General features: G+C 34.4%; 2 protein-coding genes and 1 long non-coding RNA gene across 25 annotated transcripts in view; 1 reads left to right on the top strand and 2 right to left on the bottom strand.

The window, feature by feature from the left end:
• The window catches only part of bmpr1aa (bone morphogenetic protein receptor, type IAa), a 64010-nt gene extending 59537 nt beyond the window's left edge, over nt 1-4473 (bottom strand). For 8 of the 9 annotated variants that reach the window (XM_073919931.1, XM_073919934.1, XM_005156879.6 and 5 more), the window contains exon 1: nt 4287-4419. The gene's annotated coding sequence lies outside the window, so the exon portion shown is untranslated. 9 annotated transcript variants of the gene reach the window in all.
• A 4418-nt stretch (nt 4474-8891) lies between these two features.
• ldb3a (LIM domain binding 3a) overlaps nt 8892-23979 on the bottom strand; it is an 86382-nt gene continuing 71294 nt past the window's right edge. For 12 of the 14 annotated variants that reach the window (XM_068212948.2, XM_073920000.1, XM_073920003.1 and 9 more), the window contains 2 exons: nt 10843-10958; nt 10059-10754 (listed from right to left, as the gene is read on the bottom strand). In XM_068212948.2, the coding sequence (XP_068069049.2) occupies nt 10665-10754; nt 10843-10958 (206 nt within the window). In that variant the 3' untranslated portion in view covers nt 10059-10664. 14 annotated transcript variants of the gene reach the window in all.
• On the top strand, nt 12336-23537 carry LOC110438975 (uncharacterized). 2 transcript variants are annotated; one of them, XR_011009973.2, is made up of 5 exons: nt 12336-12409; nt 13751-13850; nt 15693-15869; nt 17508-17600; nt 22724-23537. It is a non-coding gene; the product is annotated as an uncharacterized lncRNA (long non-coding RNA). The 2 variants fall into 2 exon arrangements; XR_012389292.1 differs by lacking the exon at nt 15693-15869 and having other exon boundaries at nt 22724-23503.

The following is a 23979-nucleotide window of genomic DNA, read 5'->3' as shown; positions in this document are numbered from 1 at the left end:
CTGACTACTTTGCAAATTAAACCTATTGCAGGCTATTTTTAGAACATAACTCCCACAAATAACGAGCGACCACTATACTACTTTCTACCATAGTAGAAAGGTTATCATCAAATATATTAAAAACATGACATTTTTATGTTTAATGAACAATCTGTTCAATCTGAGTCGGCACCTTCCAAATCAAGCTAAATATACTGCAACTTTTAAATATGCATCTAAGTGAAAAAGAAAACCAAAACTGTCACATCTTTAATATTATAATATTACATGTGTGGTGCTACCAAGCAGAACCTGATGGCAATGGTACCACTGCTCACAGATGCAAGTTTGGAGACCTTGTATAAGTGCATGCAATTCAATCCTCCAGGTCTACAACAATTTCTGGGTACTCCTTATTAAGACAAACAATCATTCTGACTCATTACTAGACCAGACAGAAATCTTTTTGGTTGTCTTTGCACTAATCCAACCCAACACTGTATTCACCCTATCCGGTGCCACTCTAAATAATTTACTCTGATAGCCAAAAGTATTTAAAGCAGATCAATACCATTAAAGGACAGCTGGGGCAAACTGAATAAACAGAGACCACTTTCCAGCACTACACCAACCTCCCGCTGCATAGCTTTATCCTATCTGTCTTTATCTGATCTGCCATCATACTAACCAGTAGTGGCAAAGACAGAGTTAAAAGAAATCAATTGCTCTCCCTCACTTTCCTACCACCCGCTGGCAGCACAAGCAGAAAGGACTCCACAGCCAACAGTACGCATTAAAGAAAAGTCTGTTCAATAAAAAAGCTCAGTAGTGTGTATCAAATGGCTGTGCTCATCTAGGATTCCTTTTCCACCTTTTAGATTGGAATGATACGACTAAATGGTGGGGGTGATACATCAGCACCTTTACGATGGGACGGGTGATACATTCAGGGCAGGTCTGAGGTGGCCGTGTGTGTTTTTTTCTTCTTGCTTAGCCATCCTGTCTCCAGAGCGGGTCAGGGAGGGGGGTTGACTTTAGATGGCGCAGCAGCCTGAGGAACGCAGGCATGGATGTGAAACCTGATCTACACTGCCTCTTAACCCTCCCGCCCCCATACCCCCCTCCTCCCCTCCAGCCGCCCCGTGCTGCCACCTTGCCACAGACTCCCACTGCAATCTGATCCCTCACACTGTGGCTGAGATTGAAACGCACTCCTAGAGGGCTTCAGGGTAACTCAATTTGGGCCTGGCTGATATTTTAAAAAACAGAGTAGAGGAAAAAGCTTGTGTGTTTATTTATGTGTGATTTACGCAATAAAAGGGAATAAAGCTGAATATTATATGATGGGGAATCTGTACCAGAAAAAACACATTTAACTATTAAAAAATCTGTTTTGTTTTTTAAGCATGGGACCCTTGGATCAAAAAAATGCAGACACCAAAATATCTCTACAACACACACACACACATATATTTACACACACACACACACACACACACACACACACACACACACACACACACACACACATATACATATATATATATATATATATATATATATATATATATATATATATACACACACATACATACATAATATATACATATCTCTCTCTCTCTCTCTCTCTCTCTCTATATATATATATATATATATATATATATATATATATATATACACATATATAGTTGAATTCAGAATTATTAGCCCCCTTTTGATTTTTATTTTCTTTTTTATATATTTCCCAAATGATGTTTAACAGAGCAAGGAAATTTTCACAGTATGTCTGATAATATTTTTTCTTCTGGAGAAAGTCTTATTTGTTTTTTTCCAGCAACAATAAAAGCAGTTTTTAATTTTTTAAAAAACAATTTTGGGACAAAATTATTAGCCCCTTTAAGCTAATTTTTTTTAGATAGTCTACAAAACAAACCATCGCAGTACAAAAGAAATGTGCTGAAACAATCTTCCCTCCATTAAACAGAAATGGGGGGGGGGGGGGGGGGGGGGGGTAGGGGAGAATAAACAGGGGCGCTAATAAGTCAGGGAGGGCTAATAATTCTGACTTCAACTGTATATATATGTGTATATATATATATATATATAAATATATACACACATATACATGTATATATACACACACACACACAAAAAAAGTTTTATAACCTGGTTTAACTTAATTTTACCAATACCAGTTATGATATATCATGACAGGATACAAACATGCAAATCTTAAAACAGGATTAAACATCTACAAGACATCAGATAATGCATAAGTATAAAAATGCCTTTAAAACAAAATAAGATATTATTGGTGAATGCGCGTTGTGACATATACACATACACACACCAGCACTATTAATGCATATTAAAAATACATGGTAAACATGTAATTTCAGTTAAAGTAAAAAAATAAGTTAAAATAGTATTTAGTTAGCTGTAAGATAAATTATGCCGACTATAAATGTAGTCTTTATCAAAAAAACTATTTCAGTTTAAGGTGCTTCGCATGATTGCAGATTTAATTTTAGTTAGGATTCATTTTGTTTTAGATTATTTTATTTAAATGCATTTCTTAAGTCTTGCTTTTAAGTTTTAGTATTTGTTAATTGTATTATTTTTGGTGTTTTAAATATGCCTTCATAATTTATGTAATGGCAGCATAGTGGCGCAGTGGGTAGCACAACCACCTCACAGCAAGAAGGTTGCTGGTTCGGGCACTGGCTGGATCAGTTGGTATTTCTGTATGCAGTTTGCATGTTCTCCCCGTGTTCGCATAGGTTTCCTTTGGCCAGAAAGCACATGACCATCACATCTGCATAACAATAGACCATCAATTAACATCTAATGTAAGGCAGAGCAAATAATAGCTCTGGCAGTTACTGTAAACAAAGCACCGCTAGCTACAAAAAAAAAAAAAAAAAAAAGAAAGAAGACAATACAAACATGCAGTGTTTTGCATTTATTACATGATCACCCAGATATTTACATTTTATGGTCAATTACTAATCCCTATGCAGCTCTAAACCCGTTTGCCTTTCTTTTTATTGTATGGGTAAAAGGATTAAAGTTAATGGTGACTTAACACCATAATATTCCCCTCACATCTTCACCAAGTCATTCAGGCTTAGAGCAAAATAAGAATGAGAAAATAGCCTCTAATCTATAACTTTTTTGAGTGAACTATCCAGATTCAGTTTTCATCTGATCTCCCACATATTGACCGGTATTATTTTCAACAGAGGAGATCAAGCTGATCTCTTCAAGGAGATCTTGAATCAAGCTGTGGAATGCACAGATGTCTGGCATGTATATACGATGAGGCTTTCACTTTAATTTTCTCAAATAAATCCACTTTCCTCAGACTAAGCCCTCTCCTCCAGGCCTCTTGAAGCGGACTCTTTCACAGGCAATGCTTCCATCTGTTTTTTGACCTCCTTGAGAAGGTAAAGGAGCAGAACAGACCCCCTTCCCCCAGCACCCATAAATTAAAAGCAGCTTTTGTATTGAGAGGGCTAGAGGCACGGATAAACAAAACATGAAAAATCTAGAAAGCAGAACAAACTCTACGGTAAAAAACTGTAAAGTTTAAAGGCAATACACAGAGATACATACAGAAAGGTAAATCAAAGCAAGTTTTTGGTAACTGCAGTGGATACGTGACCAGTCTGATATCCAAAACAACCCACGACACGAACAAAAATGATAATAAAAATACAAGATATTGTAAACTGAAAAGAAACGTATACATTACAGGTAAAACAGCTTTCATAAGATAAACAAACGTTTAGAAACCACACACAGCTGTCACATTATTAGGGAAGTTGTTGCTAGCTTTACGCGGCTGTCGCGTTTCAACTTTTTACTAAGACTTTACAAACCGTGACAGTTTTCACTAAATAATAATAATAATAATCGTATTTTAAACATAAAAGAACATGTAAAATTACAAGTATACAGTTTTGTTTTAAGGCAAAACAGCTCTGACTGGAAGTTAAGTGAGTAGATTTTAAACGTATTTGGACTTGCTAACAGCGACATTAGCACATTAGCTATCATTCAACTCGCCTGAACCTGAGGAAATCTCCCGACAGCAAAAATATTTAATGAACCCATAAACGCCCGTGGTTTACTCTTATAATGCTTCCTACATTTGTGTACTGGTAATAAAAATTACAAAACGCCATGGAAGTCGGTTTTACCTAAGCAAGTCGTTAAAAACAATTACGTGGAAAACGGAAAATTCAACACAACAAACTTTCGCGAGGCAGCGTTAGCGTAGCCAAGCTAACACTGCATTTACTTACCGATATTATAATTGAGTGAGTCGTATTTCCGCGTGCTCCGTCAATTTATTGAACTCTAGACTCTTGAGTAATTCAGTCGGGTCGGGTGTAGTTGTGGTCGCGATCGACTCTCGCTGAGGTCCGTTGAGGGTCTGGCGCTGCTGACCATCACAGTAGTAGTAGAGCAGCGCAATCAGTGAAACACGCACACACACAGAGGAAAACAGCGACTCCACTGCGCCCCCTGCAGACTCACCAACGCGGAACATCTACTGTATACAGACATCGCAGCAAATATCTTTACGAGAAACTTACAAAATAAAAAAAGAGGAAAAATAATATGCATATTTTTAAAAACAATAGTTCAGTTAAGCTTATTAACTCAACTTAATATTGTGGATTGCATGACAGGAAAACAAAAGCACCAACAACAGTACATTTTATTAATAGATTTGAATGTGACTTTTTGTGGTATTAGATGGTTTTTCATGTTTCAATGTATTCCACTTGGCCAGATTTAATTAGAAATCCCTTCTAACTCTAACATGTGAATTGTTATTTTATCAATTTAAATATTTACAGACCTTTTGTTTAATTATTTTTTTATTTTTAACTGATGTGAAGCGAAGGATCAACATACTTTTAATCAGAAACTGCAAATAATATATATATACATTTATATATATATATATATATATATATATATATATATATATATATATATATATACATTTACATTTTAAATGAGATTTGATAGAACTTTGTCATTTATTTAAATAAATAACTTTAAATTTTATGTAACGATAACAATTATACAAAAATACAAATTACACAAAAAGAAGCGGATGCAATTCATGAACAGTTTGTATGCATTTTTTTCTGTTTTGTATGCCATTTAAATACGCACAGAGCACTTGTTGCATTTTTCAGATTCACTACATTTTAATTTATCAATAAATGATAAGTATAATTTTCCCAGAGATGGGTTGCAGCTAGAAGAGCATCTGCTGCGTAAAACATATGTTTGATAAGTTGGCAGTTCACTCCGCTGTGGCGACCCCAAATTAATAAAGGGACTAAGTCGAAAAGAAAATTAATAAATGAATAAGTATAATCAGGAACAGATGCAACATTTTTGTTTTACGTGTCATTCTTGAAATCTGTACAAAACATAAGCTTAATAGACTGTTTTTAGATAAAAAGGGAATTAGTAATAGGACCAACTCCCTCTGCAATACAGACTTAGAATATTTAATAATACATTTAGAACAGTGCACATAAAACTTTCTTATGGGCTAATTGTTATGATGCCTTTTAGTTTATAAAGCAACCTAATATTAATGTTTAACACATCAGTGCAGGTACAGGTCAGTTTCTGGACACAAAGGTTGTATTTGTTGAAAAAGCACAAAGTAAGGCTGTTTCGACAACATAATATGAGAATTCAAAAAACACTTTTAGTAGAACAAGTCTTTTAAACCATCTTGAAAAACAATACAGCTTATGAATGGGTAATAGATCAAGTAAATCTACTCTATAGAGCTGCACTCAATATTTACAGTATAAATAAATACCCAGAGAGAATCAGCAGAGCTTGTTCTCATGTACATGTCATTTTTATTTTGTAAAAGTAATAAACTATAAATTCAATTGTGGGTCGCTCTTGTTTAGTTCTGAAATTAGCAAGGGAACTGCTGAATATAGTAGATGAAAAACTGATAATACATATTTGTAAAGTGACGGCTTCATATTTAACAATGTTTGTTTTGTATTACATAATATGTTTTTGATAAATGCTAAAACAATACTTTCAACTCCTGAACACAAGCCTTAATGTAATTGTAATTAACTTACTAATGTTATGTAAAAAAGAGAGAAAAATTAAACAATCAAATTTCAGTTTAACAGAAATAAGTGTATTACACCATGCAAAAGTTTTGTTGTGTTAATAGTACTCAAAACAGTAATCAACCCAAGCCGTGTAAAGGTAGAATAAATTCAAAAGTGTAAATATACCAACACATAACAAAATAAGTCTTCATAAAAGTGTATTCGCAAAAATAGAATTAATTTGTTAACATTTTTTACAATACCTGACAAAAGTCTTGTCGACTAAGTTTTAGGAACAACAAATAATAACTTGACTTCTTGTTGATCATCTGGTAACAAAAGTGGCTCAAATGAAAGACAAAGGCCTCAAGATTATGCTTATTTTACCAAAATATATATTTTTAATTATTTAATTAGGACAGAAAGATCTGACTTTGCTTAGACAAAAGTCTTGTCATTTAACAGAAATAATGTACAGTACAGAATATGAAGTCATGGTGCAGTGGAAAAAATATATATATAGTGCATGACTCCTATGAGCTTGGAGGACTGCAAATAAAGTCGTCTGGAAGGCAGAGAAAGTGTTCTTGCAGGACTTAAAGAGTTCAACAAGATTATTTGGATTAATCTTTAATGCCTTCATCTTACCCCAGACATGCTCAATAATGTTTATTTCTGGTGACTGGGCTGGCCAATCCTGGAGCACCCTGACCTTCTTTCAGAAACTTTGATGTGGCGGCTGAAGTATGAGAAGTAGCGCTATCCTGCTGTGGAATTTGCCCTCTCCTGTGATTTGTAATATAACGGGCAGCACAAATGTCTTGATACCTCAGTTTGTTGATGTAGCCATCCTTTCTGCAGATCTCTTGCATGCCCCCATACTGAATGTGACCCTAAACCATGATTTTTCCTTCACCAAAATTGACTGATTTCTGTGAGAATCTTGAAAGTCCATGCTGGTTCTAATAGATCTTCAGCGGTATTTGCGTAGATTGGGTTGTAGTTCAACAGATGATTCATCTGAAAAATATACCACTTTTCTAAACGATCAACTAGAAGTCAAGTTATTATTTTTTTGCTCTTACAACTGGAATCGACCACAAGACTTTTGTCAGGTAGTGTGCATTAATCAACATGCACTAAAAATGACATCCTTTTACAGCATTTACTAATTTTAGTTTATGCGTATGTTCAACATTTATAATAGTGTTATTAACATCCAGAGAGCTTTCTTTTTTAGTTAATAAAGAGTGAACAAAAATACAATTTTTAATAACATTAACAAAGACTAATAAATGAAAAAATGCACTGCAAATGGTCCATGTTTGCATTACTGTAGTACTGTAGTGTAACCTTAAGGTTTCATGTAAAAGTTGTGTAACTTGTATCCACAAAAAAAGAGAACAAAGTCTCAGGCGACGTGTTTGTTATTAATTTTAAGAACTGTAATAAATATGCAACTTCAATGCTTGGGGTATGTGGGTCTGTCTTTTAATGATTTATTCAATTCAATGAAAATAACCCCTCATTCCTGGCAAAGAAAAACAAATAAATTATCGATGCAAATTCAGAACAGTATTTGCAAAGATTTTGTAAATACTGAGGTTTTCACAAAATAAATAACAAAACAAAAAAACATATGTGACAATGCACAACATTAATGGCTGATTTGTGAGGGAAACACATTCTGTGTAACCTATTCTTAAAATTGTTATGAAAAAGTTATGAAAACATTGACAATGCTAATGCTAACATCGTGGATTAGCTCACTTGGTTTCACTCAAAAAAAAAAAAAGTTAAAAAAACTTGAAACAAAAAAGACAAAATAGTTACACATAAAACACACATTCAGCACCAAAAAGACTACATCAACATATGTTCTCCATTCATTTAACAACTTTTTGTGATTGATTTCCAATTCAGGGATCAACAGGCCTCATTATTGTTCAGAAAACATATAGTAATGCAATTAAAACACATTTAGGTGTACTATAGAGTTTAAGGCTTAATAAAATGCATAGGTTTTATTCAGATAATCTCCAACATTCATGTATAACTTATTCATTTCTCCTTTAAATCTCTCAGTCTTTAATATCATAATATGTTGTATAAATGCACAAGAAAAAATAGTGTTACATGTTAGATTATGTCAGGCAAACGGGTGCATGTATGTCAGTGTAATCAGGGATATAATAATAACACTCTAAAATACAGAATGCTGCAGTCAAGATGTCAAATCCCGGAAGAATAAACTGTCACTTTCCACAATAGAAACAGGCACGAGCACCAAATCTCACATATTACACTTTTTCTAACATGAGAGACAAATTCATTAGCAAAATTTGTTATGTTATGTGAGGTAAAATTTTATAAAGTATTGTATTGTAGTAAGGAAGTTTAAAAATACTGGGGATGCCTCTAAGTTTTTTTCTTTTTTAAATAAATATTTTTGTAGCAAATCATGACTTAGCACATCTGATTTCAGTTCATTTTGTAAGTCATTGTTCTCCTGTTATTGTATGTGAAACGTATACTTTAGTACATGCACTATCCAGTCAGAGTTTTATAAATTCAAGAAATGGGCTAAAAATGAATCATTTTTATCAGCATGAATATCAGCGCAAATGCAAATATAACTCATTTTATCCCATAGATATATACACTAGATATCACATAAAGACCCCGAGCATGTGTCAATAGTGCCACCACATTTGTACAGTGCTCCTAGGACAAAAGTCAATCAACTGCACTAGTCAAGCCAGTGTTACTACGTGAAGATGCTGGACTTTCGCGCGGTGTACGGATGTAGTAACAAGCAAACAAAGAAAACAAAGCACAAAGGCAGACCATTTCATAGGTAAGATTTCTTTTTTTATGTTTTTGTATGTTATGAACTTTTGTGCTAAACTAGTAATGTTATTGATGATAATACAGTCATCTACTGCATTCACCATAAGGCAAAGTAGCACCAACTCACACTAAATACCAGGCTTATGCTAGTTTTTTTAAATAAAATAAGCAATCAATGTTATGAAATATAACAACAAGATGCTGCGGAGCCAGAAATTTGTGTTATAGTCAGCTAAGTGAACGAGTCATTCTTAACGGAGATTCATTCACAAACGAATCGCTCCCTCTGTCAGAATTAGAAGTGAAAGCAGGAGAGGGGGTGTGTTTCAGGACATGGATTAGATCAAATTAAACAGGATGATGCATTTCCATGCACACAAACACATACTCTTTGTCGGCAATGCCGTGCGGTCACATCCATCCATGTAGAAAAGTGATGTAAAATTATAATTTTTCGTAATTGAAAAAAATGTCTACACACTGACCACCGGCAAAACTCCTGATCATAGATATATGTGTATATCTCTTGCTTTGAATGTCCACAGTCCTCCACTGCACCTTGGTCCTGCATTCATTTCAAAGGAGCGCTACCCTGTACTAAAATGGTGGCTCTATTGACGCATTCCTTCTAATAGACAGCAGGGAAGGCGACATCTAATGTATATATCTATATGATTTTAAACAACTGCTCAAAAAGCAAAGTAATATATAAAACGCCATTTTAGACACAACATTGTTTTCGCTCTATTTTGCAAATGAAAACAAGCAGAGCTGTTGTTTTTCACTAAACAACATATACAGCAGTGTCTTGTATAGTCAAATAATTCCAGTGAGTCAATAACACAATAAATCAGTCGTTTAATTCATTAATTCATTCATTCAATTGGTTCATTCCTGAATGAAACAACAGTTTTGAATGAATCATTTGAATGAACAATTCAGTGACTAAATCATTTAGACTTGCCACCAACTAAGGGTTTTATTTTCCCATTTAAAAGCAAGCATATTTCTTTTTTCCAGCATTTTTTATTTCTGCATTTGTTTATTTTTTTAATCTACGATTGTAATTATTATATTTTATTATCTATATAAATATTTATGATATTATATATGAGCATTCTTTAAGCTTTATTAATCAGATGCTGGTACAAACAACACGTTAAAAAATACTATATAAAGTATTCTGCAGACATTCAGTCTCATTTACATCTATAGATTTCTAGAAATTTGAATTATGTATCAACACAATACTGCATGTATTATCATACTACTTGTTATCATAAATCTTTAAGTGGTATAGTATTACAAGAACACTCTAGTGTGTGGTTTAAACGGCTTCATGCTGCTGCGAAATGAGCGACAATGTTGATATTAGGTAGTAACTTATGTTTACCAACAATCTGTTTTTCCTCATGACTTGAAAGCCCCATAATTCACCGCCAATCTCAAAGATGAATTAGTCTTCAGGGTTCTGACATCACCAACTGCAGCACTGTATTGGATTTCGATTAAAAATGTCACAACACTTACTTTATGTATCATCCATTCATCCACATACTAATATGCTGTTTAACCAATTATATACTGTATTTATTTTTATATGACTTTCACTCTCATTTTAATTGGCACTGATGTCTCGCCAAAAAAACGCGAATGCAAATGTTAAATCAATTGCATTTAGCAACTTCTCTGACAGATTTAGTTGTGCTTTTGAAGCAACTACACATTGATGGCATGTGCATGCTTCTTGCATAAAGGCTTGTCCTTCTTGGAGTAGAACGGTTGTCCTTCCAGGTTGACGTGGCAGACCTGTATGTGCAGACAGAAATATGTAGCTGAGGACAGTGTTTATGGAAGGATTTATAAACCATAGGAGAGAACTTATTTTTGAACCTACCGCACAAACAAAGCAGGTATCGTGCCATGTGTGGCCAAGAGCTTCGATAAATTTGTCTCCTGCTTCAACAGGGAAGTCACAGCCATGGCACTTTGTACTAAAAAGTGCAATATAATCTGGTGACAGAAATAGTAAACATGTAATAATCCATGAAGACTTGCATGCCCCAAACTAGAGCTAAATAATTATTTGCACTAATATTTTCCTTTTACAAAACATGATTTTTAAACAGCAAATGCTTCAGTTACACTGTGGATGCATGACATGCAACAGTAAAGCAGTCTGCAGAAAAAGCATCAGGTTATGGATCATATCATATGGATATATAATATAATATAATATAATATAATATAATATAATATAATATAATATAATATAATATAATATAATATAATATAATATAATATAATATAATTCAATATAATATAATATAATATAATATAATATAATATATTTCAATATAATATATTTCAATATAATATAATATAATATAATATAATATAATATAATATAATATAATATAATATAATATAATATAATATATGTGACCCTGGACAACAAAACTTATAGTCTTGCAGTCTTATTAGTGGTTTGTCAAGCCCACTCACCTCTGTGGAGCACACTCAGAAATGTACTATGTGTTAGTTAGGCGATATTGAGTGATTGTAAGAAAGAGTCTGGTGCAAATGAGCAAACTGGTGCAAGGGTCTGGAAAATTTCCAGAAATTAAAGAGTGTGTTTTCTACAGGTGGTTTGTCAAGCCCACTCACCTGTGTGAGGCACAGTCAGAATTGCAAAATGTTTTGAGGTTTTATGTAAAAAATTATTAGACTTAAGTAAAAAATCATATTCCATGAAAATAATTTGTGAATTTCCAACTGTAAATATTCATTCATTCATTTTCTTGTCGGCTTAGTCCCTTTTTAATCCGGGGTCACTACAGCGGAATGAACCGCCAACTTATCCAGCAAGTTTTTATGCAGCGGATGCCCTTCCAGCTGCAACCCATCTTTGGGAAACATCCACACACACATACACACACACTCATACACTATGGACAATTTAGCTTACCCAATTCACCTGTACCGCATGTCTTTGGACTGTGGGGGAAACCGAGCGCCCGGAGGAAACCCACACGAATGCAGGGAGAACATGCAAACTCCACACAGAAACGCCAACTAAGCCGAGGCTCGAACCAGCGACCCAGCGACCTTCTTTCTGTGAGGCGACAGCACTACCTACTGCGTCACTGCGTCACCAACTGTACACTGAAAAAAATGATTTAGGCCTCTATTAAATTAAACATAATTCAATTTAGTTTATTTTAAACAATTTAATTTAGTTGTTGATTTTATTAAATTATTTTTAATAGGATTTAAGTGAATTAGATGTGTTTTGAACCAATCTAAATTAATTAATTAAATTCTATTAGAAAAAATTATGTTAGCTTTGTGCGCATGCGCGTTATGTTCCGTTGCCTCGGCGCCAAAGCCAAAGGAAGTTTTACAGAATCCAGTCAGATGGAAGCAAGACGCCAGAGCCGGATTTCTGTACATCCATTTGCACAGTAAGTCACATTTTATATTGTACCAGACTGTTTATTACAGAAAAAACTTTGTGGGTAACATAGACGCATAAAATGGTCTCTCGTTCGGACTGTCTATTTTGGTCGTTTTTAAATTTCACAGCGACCAGCCGTCGAGCGCGCTCGCAAGTTAAGCTAACAGTTAACGTTACACACGGTTTGACAAATCTCGCTTTTATGTCGCAGAATATATTTAAGATTCTTTTTAGCAAGAATGTAGTTATGTAGACTTGATATATAATGTTTTTAATGATGTAAATGGCTATTTTCAAGAGAATAAGCATTTTCTTTGATGTGACGACGGTGTCCGTGATCCGCCATTCCAAACGAAAAAAGTTTCGTTGCTAACGTTAACGTTAGCTCAGTCCTTTGTGAATTTACCGTGGCTTTTACTATGGTTAACATTAAACATGCGTTTAGATAGTTGTGAACGGACAGTACCATTCTGATTTTGTTTTAGAACGATTTGGTCTGGCGTTAGGGCACTACTGACTGTCTTAGGAGGTTGCCGAATGTGTGCCCATACTGGCGTAACATTAACTTTTAACGTAAAGGGCGTCCATTTATACAGTTCTGTATTTTTTTACGTGAGATGCTGTAATTATGTCTTTGGGGTTATAATGCTGTTAATGGGCTAACTTAGATTCACAGCAAGTGTTTGTCAGCCACCGATAAACGTCCAGCGCAAGGTTAACTTAATGTGACTTTTTCCATTTTCATAAAGTGCCTTTTACATCAATGATAATGTAATTTAATTAAAATAATATCATTTAGATAAGCTGAAGCATTCCTTTAGTTGTTCAAACGTAAAACACATGCAGACGAGTGCTAGAACTTCATGGAAAATACTGTGGTTAAAATAAATGTACATATTTTCAAGACATAGCGTTGAAGAATGGAATTTAATGCAGTGCTTTGTCTGGTCTGAGACCCACTTTATATCGTATCAATCAGGCAGTGACGATCACTGATTTAAAAAAAAAATCTGACTTTGAAGGGGTAAACCCAAAAATTCCCCATTAACGTTAGTTTACTCACCCACAGACTTTCTTTCTTCAGTAAAACATTAAAGAAAATTCAGCTAAAATATTTAATGTTGAACTGAAGAAAAAGTTCTTGCTAACCTTATTGGTGTTGGTATAAAAAAATAACCCTAACTAATCATATTAATCACGTTCAGCAATTTGTTCAATAAGTAATTTATCAAAATGTTGCCTAATATAATTAATCGGTAAACAATATGTTGATTAAGAAGTTGGTCATGTTGTTACTTGTGCTGAATTTTGAACCTAAATGATAATCATGTGCTTCCTTTCATTTGAGGTACTGTACAACAAGTTTCCTTTGCTGAGTTCCTTGGTCAGGGGTTTAAACACATTTTCTGTCCAGTACTGCAGTTGGAATTTTCCATCAACTTTTTATGGTAAGTAACTGCAAAACATTTATCACTGCACATTACAGTAAACAGTTTCTTAACTGAATATGTTGCTCTGAAAAATCTAAATAGTCCCAAAAAAGGAAATTTACTCACTATTCACTCACCATGTTTCCATGGTCCCAAACCTTTGAGTTTTTTTTTATCTGTTGAACACAAGATAAAATATTTTGAAGAGTGTTAGAAACCTGTAATCATTGACATTCATAGTAGGAAAAACATATTATGGAAGTCAATGGTTACCGGTTTTCATCATTTTTCAAATGATCTTATGTTGTGTTTATCAGAACAAAGAAACTCAAACAGGTTTGTGACAATTGAAGAATAAGTAAATGTTATTGTTGCTTCCCTAGTTTTCACGGTACTAGGGTGCAGTAAGAGCACAACTTTGATTCAACTCCGTGATTCTCTCAATAGGGCCGACCAAAATGTCTGACCTGACATAAAATGATTTGACTATCTGATTGCCGACCAAGAGAGGTTATTCACCTCTTTGTTCCTCTTGTACATTGCATCAACACAACACAGCACAGCAAATATTGAAGTTGAAATTTAATTTGATTCAAAGAAGAGTTGCATCAGAATTTGGCTCAAAATTGCACAATGCACATTCGGCCTTAAGCCTGGTTTGTACTTCTGCGTTGAGTGATTGGCGTGACCTACGGCGCCTGCCCTGCGTGCAGCTGAGCACTTATACTTGTGCGCGCTGTTTGTGTTGTTCTACAATAACACTTACAAAAGCAGTAGGTTTATATGTTCCCTCTGTATGGAGTTTCTTCGCTTGGGTTTTGTTTTTTCTGAACACTACCTTAATGAACAAGAAAATAAAACTCGCTCATTCTGAGGCGGGAGCCGGCGGTCATGCAACAACTTTAATCATAAGGTAAACACAAAGCAACAGTTTCCACCTCGAGCTATTTCATGGGACTCTACACTTGTAAACACTCGCTCCAATGGGTTGGCGTGGCTCTCAACCCCGCCCACACGCGTAAGCGCTACCAAGCCCACTAATAGGGCGTGCGCTACGTGTTGTTGCGATGTGTAGTTACATTTTTGGAGAGATGCGCCACGGCAAGGGCTATTCGACTGCACGCAGGCTGCGTCGGACCATACACGTGCATTTGACGCAGAAGTATAAATCAGCCTTTACATGTCTTTATTTTGGCTGAACATGTCAAATTACAAGGTAGTCGAAAAAAGAAATCACTTTAAATATAGTGTAACTAAACAAACTATTCACAAGTAAACAGTCAGTTGATTAAATAAATTTGAGTATCATTATAAATGTAATATACATGTAAGGGACAATCGTCAGATTTAGGTGTGTTAAAAGATAATAAATGCACAACATCGAGACAAAGTTTAATGTTTAGATTATTACTGCAAGTTGAAAATTAATATAGTTTTAATTTCTAAATAAATATAACATTTTAAAAATAAATATATAGGCTATGTTCTGAATAATGCTCATGTCCATGCTTATCATGCCACAAACATACTTATATTCTATGTATTAGACAATGCAATCAATGCATGCACTGAAAAAAATATGCTTATAGGCTACCTTTACCTGCAGGTTTCGCTAGCTGGGCAAAACTTAGATAGGCTATTATTAATGGATATACATTAAATATGTATAATTTTATTTGTGAAAGCAAGAGAGAAACTTGTGGGAGTGCTGTAATAAAGGAGTCTCAAATGACTAACAATTGTGCATTACGGTAACGTGTTTTATTCGGGACATGGCATATGACATAAATAATCGATAACATTTGAGCTGGTTTCAGTTATTAATTCTTTTTTTTTTTTAAATATATATTTATTTAACAGGTGGCGCTGTGGGTAGCGCTCTCACCTCACAGCAAGAAGGTCGCTAGTTCGATTCTCGACTGGATCAGTTGGCATTTCTGTGTGGAGTCTGCATGTTCTCCCCGCGTTCGCATGGGTTTCCTCCGGGTGCTCCGGTTTCCCCCACAAGTCCAAAGACATGCGCTATAGGGCAATTGGGTAAGTTAAATTGTCGTAGTCTATGTGTGTAAATGAAAGTGTATGGATGTTTCCCAGTGATGGGTTGCAGCTGGAAGGGCATCCGCTGTGTAAAACATGCTGGATAAGTTGGCGGTTCATTTCACTGTGGCGACCCCAGATTAATAAAGGGATTAAGCCGAGAAGAAAATAAATTAATATTTATTTAACTTAATGTTAATATAACACTACTGATGATTTTTAGCTGAATCTGTGGTACATGGTGATTCAAATAATGGCAGCGAATGGGGATGGGTTTTTCAGTTTAAGAATAAAGTCCAAATCTAAAGCCATAGCTCCTGATGAAGGTCCTGTAAAGTAAAACAATTGGTCTGTGTAAGAAATTTAACATTATTTGCAATATTAGCATTAATCCACAGCCTGGTCAAACAGATGGTTTTTGGGTTGTGAGATGTAGTTTAGACGAAGTTGTCGGCGATTCTTCCTATTGTAAAGTCATGCAATGTTCAAGTCCCTGTCGCCGATCCATCTTGCAGTGAAAATAAAGCAGCAACAAAACGCTAGCCCAGATAGTCACGCAGTGTGAAAACATCTATGACACGACTACTTTCAAAATCATGCAGTCTGAACTCTGCATTAGTTAATGATTACACTTAGAGACCTGGATATCGACTCTTCTCTCTGCAACTGGATTATAGACTTTCGGACTAAAAGACCTCAGAATGTTAGATCAGGCCACATCTGCTCCACCATCGTCACACTTAACCCTGGTGTACCACAGGGCTGTGTGCTGAGCCTCTTCCTCTACTTCTTTTTTTACTATCAACTGTAGGCCTGTGAATAGATCCAACATCATCAAATTTGCAGATGGCACCACTGTGATTGGTCTAATCAGCAATAATGATGAGACGGCCTACAGGGAGGAGATACATTATCTGTCCAGTTGGCCACTACCAAGTCGACCAATCACAGAGCTTGCGCTACGCGTCATTGCGATGTGTAGTTACATTTTTTGAGAGGTGCACGTCAGCGACGGCCACGGCGAAGAGCTATGCGTCAGCGCCGTAGCATACGCGTGCGTTTGATGCAGAAGTATAAATCAGCCTTAAGGAACAGCACTTTCCTCAGAGCTGTCCCTTTTTCAACTCTATCCCCCACTAATTATTTTGCCCTCCTAATACACCCCAACTGTCCTCAGAACTTATACTCCTCATTATCATTGCACTATTTAACATTTGCACATTTAAAAATTACACATTCATTGCACTACATTAGACTGATTCATTCATTTGAACTGTACATACTGTATACTGTACACTTGTAATTGTTTATCTATCTGTACACTTCTGATTATTAATAGCAACCTGTACATATAATAATTTATTTTAAATCTCTGTTCATAGCTAATACAACATGTATATAATGTTGATAGTACGTCCATCTGTAAATATCACTAAAGTTTTTCTATATCTGCACTTTATAACTTATACCTGTATACTGCACTTGCTGCTATTGCACTGCTGGTTAGACCTAAACTGATTTTCGTTGCATTGTACTTGTACATGTGTAATGACAAAGTTTAATCTAATCTAATACATTTCTTAATGTTTCCAATTTATCATTTATGTATTTAACTAATCAAATTTGTATTATTTACAGACAACCGATGTCCATCTCAAAAGAGCGTCTATTCTTCAAGCTCTCTTTACTTACCTTGGTGAGGATGAGGCATGCCTGGTGAAAGAATACATGGTGAGTGCATCATAGTACTAGTGCTTGCACCTGGGCTATAAGAAAGAACTGCTTTGTTCAGAGGCTGAGGGTGGGGTTACAGTGGCCAATGAGACAAACGGAAACTTTTTTGAGTGCCATATTTGAATTAATAGGTGAACCTAATGTTGAACACATTATGGTCTATTCAAATCACATTGCGCTGCACAAACACTTGCTAGATTCGTGCAAGTAAGTTGCATACTAATTCAATGCAAAAGTATGAATAGAACAATGAACAAAATATTTTAATATCTCAAAAACAAAATTAATTAATAATTTTAAAGAATTTGAAAATAGTTTTTTCACTGTATATGTCAATGGCTTTTTTCTTTTTTCAAATGCTTTTTATTTACATATATTTGTAAATGAAGTAAAAAAAAATGCCATTGGTCACTACACGCGTAAGAGCAACCTATTATCTTTTGCCTCAAACTCTCGCATTGTAACGGTAATACACACTGTTATTGAACCGTGAGAAAACTATCAGCTTGTTGAGTGTGACATCACATTGCTTGACTATATCAAATAGTATTGGGAGACTCAACAAATGGTAATAATAAACATTTACAAAGCGATGTAATACTTTTTGAAAATCGCAATATATGTGCCTAATATTAGTATGCCTAAAAATACAAAATGATTAAAAGTTGCATATGTTTCTTAATCCTTTGACGTTCTCAGCATTGGGTTCAGATCTGTGTTTGACCCCAGAGATATTCATTGTTTAGTCCAGGGGTGTCCAAGCTTGGTCCTAGAGGGCCTGTGTCCTGCTAAGTTTAGTTCCAATTCCAATTAGACACACCTATGCTAGCTAATCAAGCTCTTACTAGGTGATCTAGAAACTATCTTGCCTCAACACACCTGCAAGGATGAGCTAAAATCGGCAGAACACTGGCCCTCCAAGAAGGAGTTTGGACACCCCTGTTTTAGTCGTTCTATACAGTATTATTATTTCTAAATTACAAACAAATAGTCACAAAAGTACAAGTAAACCACTTTTTTCCAAAAAAGAGAATTTATGTTTATGTTAAGATTAAAATTACTGTTTAAAAGCAACTTGACTTGAATTACATTTTTAGGTCAATGGGTGGCCGTACTAACAATCAAAAATGTATTGCTGAATAATTCTTCGAAAATGTTTAATCTAATAATGAAACATGACACTTTTTTAAAGTATGAATTCAAGTTTTAAATTTGTATATTTACTTATACATTTAAAATATACTTAATTTATTTAAATTATTTTGGTTTAATTAATGACACGTAAAAATACTAATTAAATAAATATACGTCTATTAATTTGTCCAATTAAATTTGTTTTATTATCATTGTACTTTTTTATTATTTGCAGAGGTCCTGTGGGTCTTTGAAAAGTCTTAAGTATTAAATTAGATTTTTAAAATTTAAGGTCATAAAAAGTCTTAAATTTGAGAGGTCTTAAATTTTGCATCAAGGTGTGACATTTCTACTGAATTTCATTCGCTGATGTTTTTTTTACTTGTGCACTATTATTCTTAAGCCTTGTGTGCTGTTGAGGATATTCATTTGGGGACAGATTTCTTTGTTTGAGCTCATAAAATGATTTTTGGTGACATGTTATTTTTACTCATATTTTGGGAAAATGCTTTTAAATTTTCAAAAACCTCAACAATACACTCTGGGCAAATGTATTACTCTTATGTTATGTTTGGGGCTGATTTTGTCTCATTGACTTCCATTATAACAATGTTCTTTAATTGCAAGGTCATGACAGTATATTAAATATTTTCGATCTTTAATGGTTTTTCTTGTTAGGAAAAGGTAAAATTTGTAATTTTTATAATTGATCATCAGTTGCAGAGCAAAACATTGCAAAGGTTTCTGGTTTTTATATAGAGGTTTACGGAGTATAGTGTGTGTGCACGTGTGTGTGTGAGACTTTTGCAAACATTGTTTTGAGAGTTGCTTATTTGCATTTTTTCAGACATATAGTAAACATAGTAAGTGTATTTATGCACACACACACACACACACACACACACACACACACACACACACACACACACACACACTATCATTTACTGTTTATACTCCAAAGAACTCCTTATAAAAGCCAGAAACTTTTTTGCACAGGACTATCTAAATGGTTATGCTTGTCAACTGATCATCAACAGTAAAAATGACAAAATATACATTTACCGAAAAGGGAAGAAAACCAGCAACAATGCGTGATTACATGCTGTCATGGATTTGCATCCAAAAAAATTTATAATGGAAGTCAATGGGGCAAAAAAAACAGCAACTAACATAAGGAAAGGGTAGTAAATATAAATAATACAGAAGGGTTAAGGTGAACAATTATGACCAGAGATGTATAGTAACGAAGTAGAACTACTTCACTACTGTACTTAAGTACTAAAAGGCAGTATCTGTACTTTACTGGAGTATTATTTTTTTCTCCTACTTCCACTTTTACTTAAGTACATATTTTCCATGAGTTTAATACTTTTACTCCGATAGATTTTTTATGTGCTGCATCGTTACTCGTTACTAGGGGTGTCAAAATGATCGATATCAGTTCAATAATAGGTCATAACCGGTGATTACGTGATGACGTCATTTATCTCCTATGCGCGATGTCGCAATACTATGGCGGAGGACGGAGGCGCGAGTGAAGGCGGCACACGAGCCGCTAATTTACTATTAGGGAGAAATGTTGTAAAACTTCACCTCTGCCTCTCTCTTTCTCACTTTGGACATTTGACCCACTGGCCTGTTTGTAAGGTAACTTTCCCTCTTTTCTTGGCTGTTAAAGCTGTCGATCCATCCAGACACGAGCGTGCCTGATGTTCAAGTTTTCTCCACTTTGTCTATTACCTGTGATAATCGCGTATTCTTCCCGCCATGGGTGAACAGCGCTTAATTTCTAAAGCCCTTTCTGTTGAGCAGATGAAGATAATAACCAATCATCATAAGACCTCGCCTGTCAGCGCTCAAAAAGCAGGCGGTATAATATTGACATGAGTTTATTAGCTGTAAATGCTCATGCTGTCTTCTGTGCATGAGTTTTGTTTGATACATTCAGAAAGAGTGCTTTCTTTAAGCAGGTCAAATTATGAGTAGGGTTCATATATCTGACTGCTGTATTAAAGAACAAAATTGTATTAAAAATAACCCTATAACTGTCACACCAAGACAAAAGCAATAGATTTTTTTATTGCATTTCTTAACTCATAATGTCGCTATTTAACACAGTCAATGCATTTTTTTCTCAACACATCCCATAATTTCTAAAATATCAGCCTCTACCAACTGGTTAAGAAGTTGGTTTATGGTAAAAGTACCAGAATTAATAAATATACTACAGAACATATGAAGTGCCAGACCAATTGAATTAAAAACATAATCAAAATTAAAAAAAATTAATACTAAACCATAGCCATAAGCCATAAAGTATTTTAGATTTTCTTTTAACACAGTACAATACACACTTTCCTGTTTTTCTTTTCTTTTTTTTTTTACAATAAAATCAAAATCAAGTGAATTAGTGCAACAGGATTTAGTTTGCTTGTTTAGTTTAGTTTCACGACTGCTTCCAGAAGACAAAACTCCTGTTTATTGTGGTATTAACCAATTAAACTTCAAAACTACCAAAGTGTGAGTGTGTGTGAGTGAATAATGCATGTACGAGAGAAACAGTGTGATTGTACCTGTGTGTGCGTCTGTGTGTGTGTGTGTGAGAGAGAGAGAGTGTATGAGAGTGTAAAAGAGTGTATTTTCGTGTTTGTGTGTGTGTGTGCCCATGTATATGTATAACAACATCGGTATTACACAGATGTTAGGAGGAGATGGTGAATTATGTGTACATTATGTATAAAATTCAATCACACTAAATATTTTTTTACTTTCAGAAAGTAAAACTACACATAATTTCCTGTAAGGGTTGGGTTTAGAGATTGGATTTGGGGTTAGAGCATTCAAAAGTATAGTTTGTAGAGTATAAAAACAATTGTAACCTATGTAATGTCCCCACAATTCACAAAAATGTGTGTGTGTGTGTGTGTGTGTGTGTGTGTGTGTGTGTGTGTGTGTGTGTGCGTGTGTGCGTGTGTGTGTGAGAGAGAGATAGAGAGAGAACTGTGTGTGAGAGTGTATGAATGTGTGAGAGTGTACATTTAGGTGTGTGCGTGTATGTGTGTGTAAAAGAGAGAGAGAGAGAGAGAGTATGAATGAACATGCTGAATTATCTCATCAGTGAAGTGATTTTCTGGTAAAAGAGCCTGACATTGTGAGTTCTTGTACCATAGAAATTATTTACAGAGAAAAACAGTATCATAAGCCATGTTTCTTTTCATCCTGCTTAATCAAGTGCCCCAAAGAAATTTAAAATAAACAAAACAATATGTCTTTTGACTGCCTTCTTTAATAACTACATTACACTACTTGTACTTTTACTTTCAGTACTTGAGTAGTAAATTTTGAAATAAACTACTTGCAATACTTAAGTACTAAAAATGTTGAATACTTTAGTACTTCCACTTAAGTATGGTGATTAAAGAGCACTTCTACTTCTACTCAAGTCACTTTTTGATAGAGCACTTGTACTTTTACTTAAGTACGGGTCTCTAGTACTTTATACATCTCTGATTATGACCAGGTATATTGATATACAGTGGGTATGATCAGAAGTTATTTCCACATTCAAGTGGCCAAATCTGTGGTTTTCAGGCCTTAAACCTTGTGTAATATTATTTAAATAATAATGCAAAAATGCTTCCTTGACATTATATTTAGTTTTCATCATATTGCTGTATTGTTTGCCTTTCAATTATTTTTTCCAAAATTCTTTTTAGTTGGTCTTAAAAGATCTTAAATTTACCTTGATAAAACCTGAATAAACCCTGTAAATAATTGTGAAGAAGTCGTACTTGCAGATCATGCACAAATATATGTTCGCCAGTATGCAATCATAAATGATTGTTATAATATTTCACAGGTATCAATGTGGGTGTGGGGAGGGCTGTTAAGGTTTTGGTTTTATTTACATTTGATTTCTTCTGACTTTTTACAAAATATGTTTCAAAAACAATGTCTAATAATGGTTTCTTTTTATTTAAATATAGGGCAACCAAAAAGAAGAATTTTTGAAGGACCTGACAAACACCGCCATGGCCATATGTGTCATCAAAAGGAAAGAGGAGATTATGAGGACATTGGCATCGTTGTGGATGGAACAGTGATTCTTGAACAGATAAAATCTGTTGCACAAGCCTGTGCACTGATGTTGGGGGCAATTTATGTGCTTGATTTGGCCTACCCAAAAGAACTCAAATACTATTACGAGTTTGCCCAAAAAGTACTTGTGCAAATAAACTGACAAGCTCTCCTTAAAGGTTCTCATACTGGAAAACAGTGCGATGCTGTAATTTTAAGCATTGAAGTGTTGATAAATGCTCAACAACCATATGTATATCATATACAAATTGCAGTTTAGAGTAGGAATTGTTTAATAAGTGAATTAAGTTTTCTTTGTGTGCAAAATTAATTTGCTGTAGGAACTTGTTTTAAATGGTGTGTGTGTGTGTGTATGTGTGTGTGTATGAGAGCATGTGCATTTTATAAACTTTGTATTTATTCCATTTCATACAACTTGTAGTTGCTCAATCTGTTAATGAGTTAATTTTTTTAAAGTTAATTAGTTGATTATTTTGTGTATTGGGGTGTGTGTGTGTGTGTGTTTCATAAGAATTGCAGTTTGCTCCAAGACTTCATACAGTTTTCTTTTATGTGTTGGTTTAATTTAAATGTGCTGTACAAACTGTTTATTGTTTTATGGTGTGCTGCTAAAGCATTTATAGGCAATGATTTATGTTTTGTTAAAAAATGCATCTTAAAAATTCATTAAAATTAATAAAAAAAAAATGTGGTCAATTGTCATTTCAAAGTGTATTTGCAAGCAGTTTAATGATCATTTTAGACATCAAAAATAAATAGATGTAAGTAGGAATAACATAATTAAATTATAGTGAACTAATAAATTTCATTGGATAAATGTAACTAAATATAATTGATTAAATCCAACTTATTTTGATTGTTTAAATCCAACACATATAAATTGAGTTAATCCAACCTAATTTGATTGTTTAAATCCAACACATATAAATTGAGTTAATCCAACCTAATTTGATTGTTTAAATCCAACACATATAAATTGAGTTAATCCAACCTAATTTGATTGTTTAAATCCAACACATATAAATTGAGTTAATCCAACCTAATTTGATTGTTTAAATCCAACACATATAAATTGAGTAAATCCAACTAAAATTGTTTGCTTAAACTTAACCCAATTCAATTATTTGCAACAGCTTGCCTTAAA

This window comes from Danio rerio, chromosome 13 (genome assembly GCF_049306965.1).
Source record: "Danio rerio strain Tuebingen ecotype United States chromosome 13, GRCz12tu, whole genome shotgun sequence".
Classification (NCBI taxonomy): Eukaryota; Metazoa; Chordata; class Actinopteri; order Cypriniformes; family Danionidae; genus Danio; species Danio rerio.
This window is presented reverse-complemented; position numbering and strand designations above follow the sequence as displayed.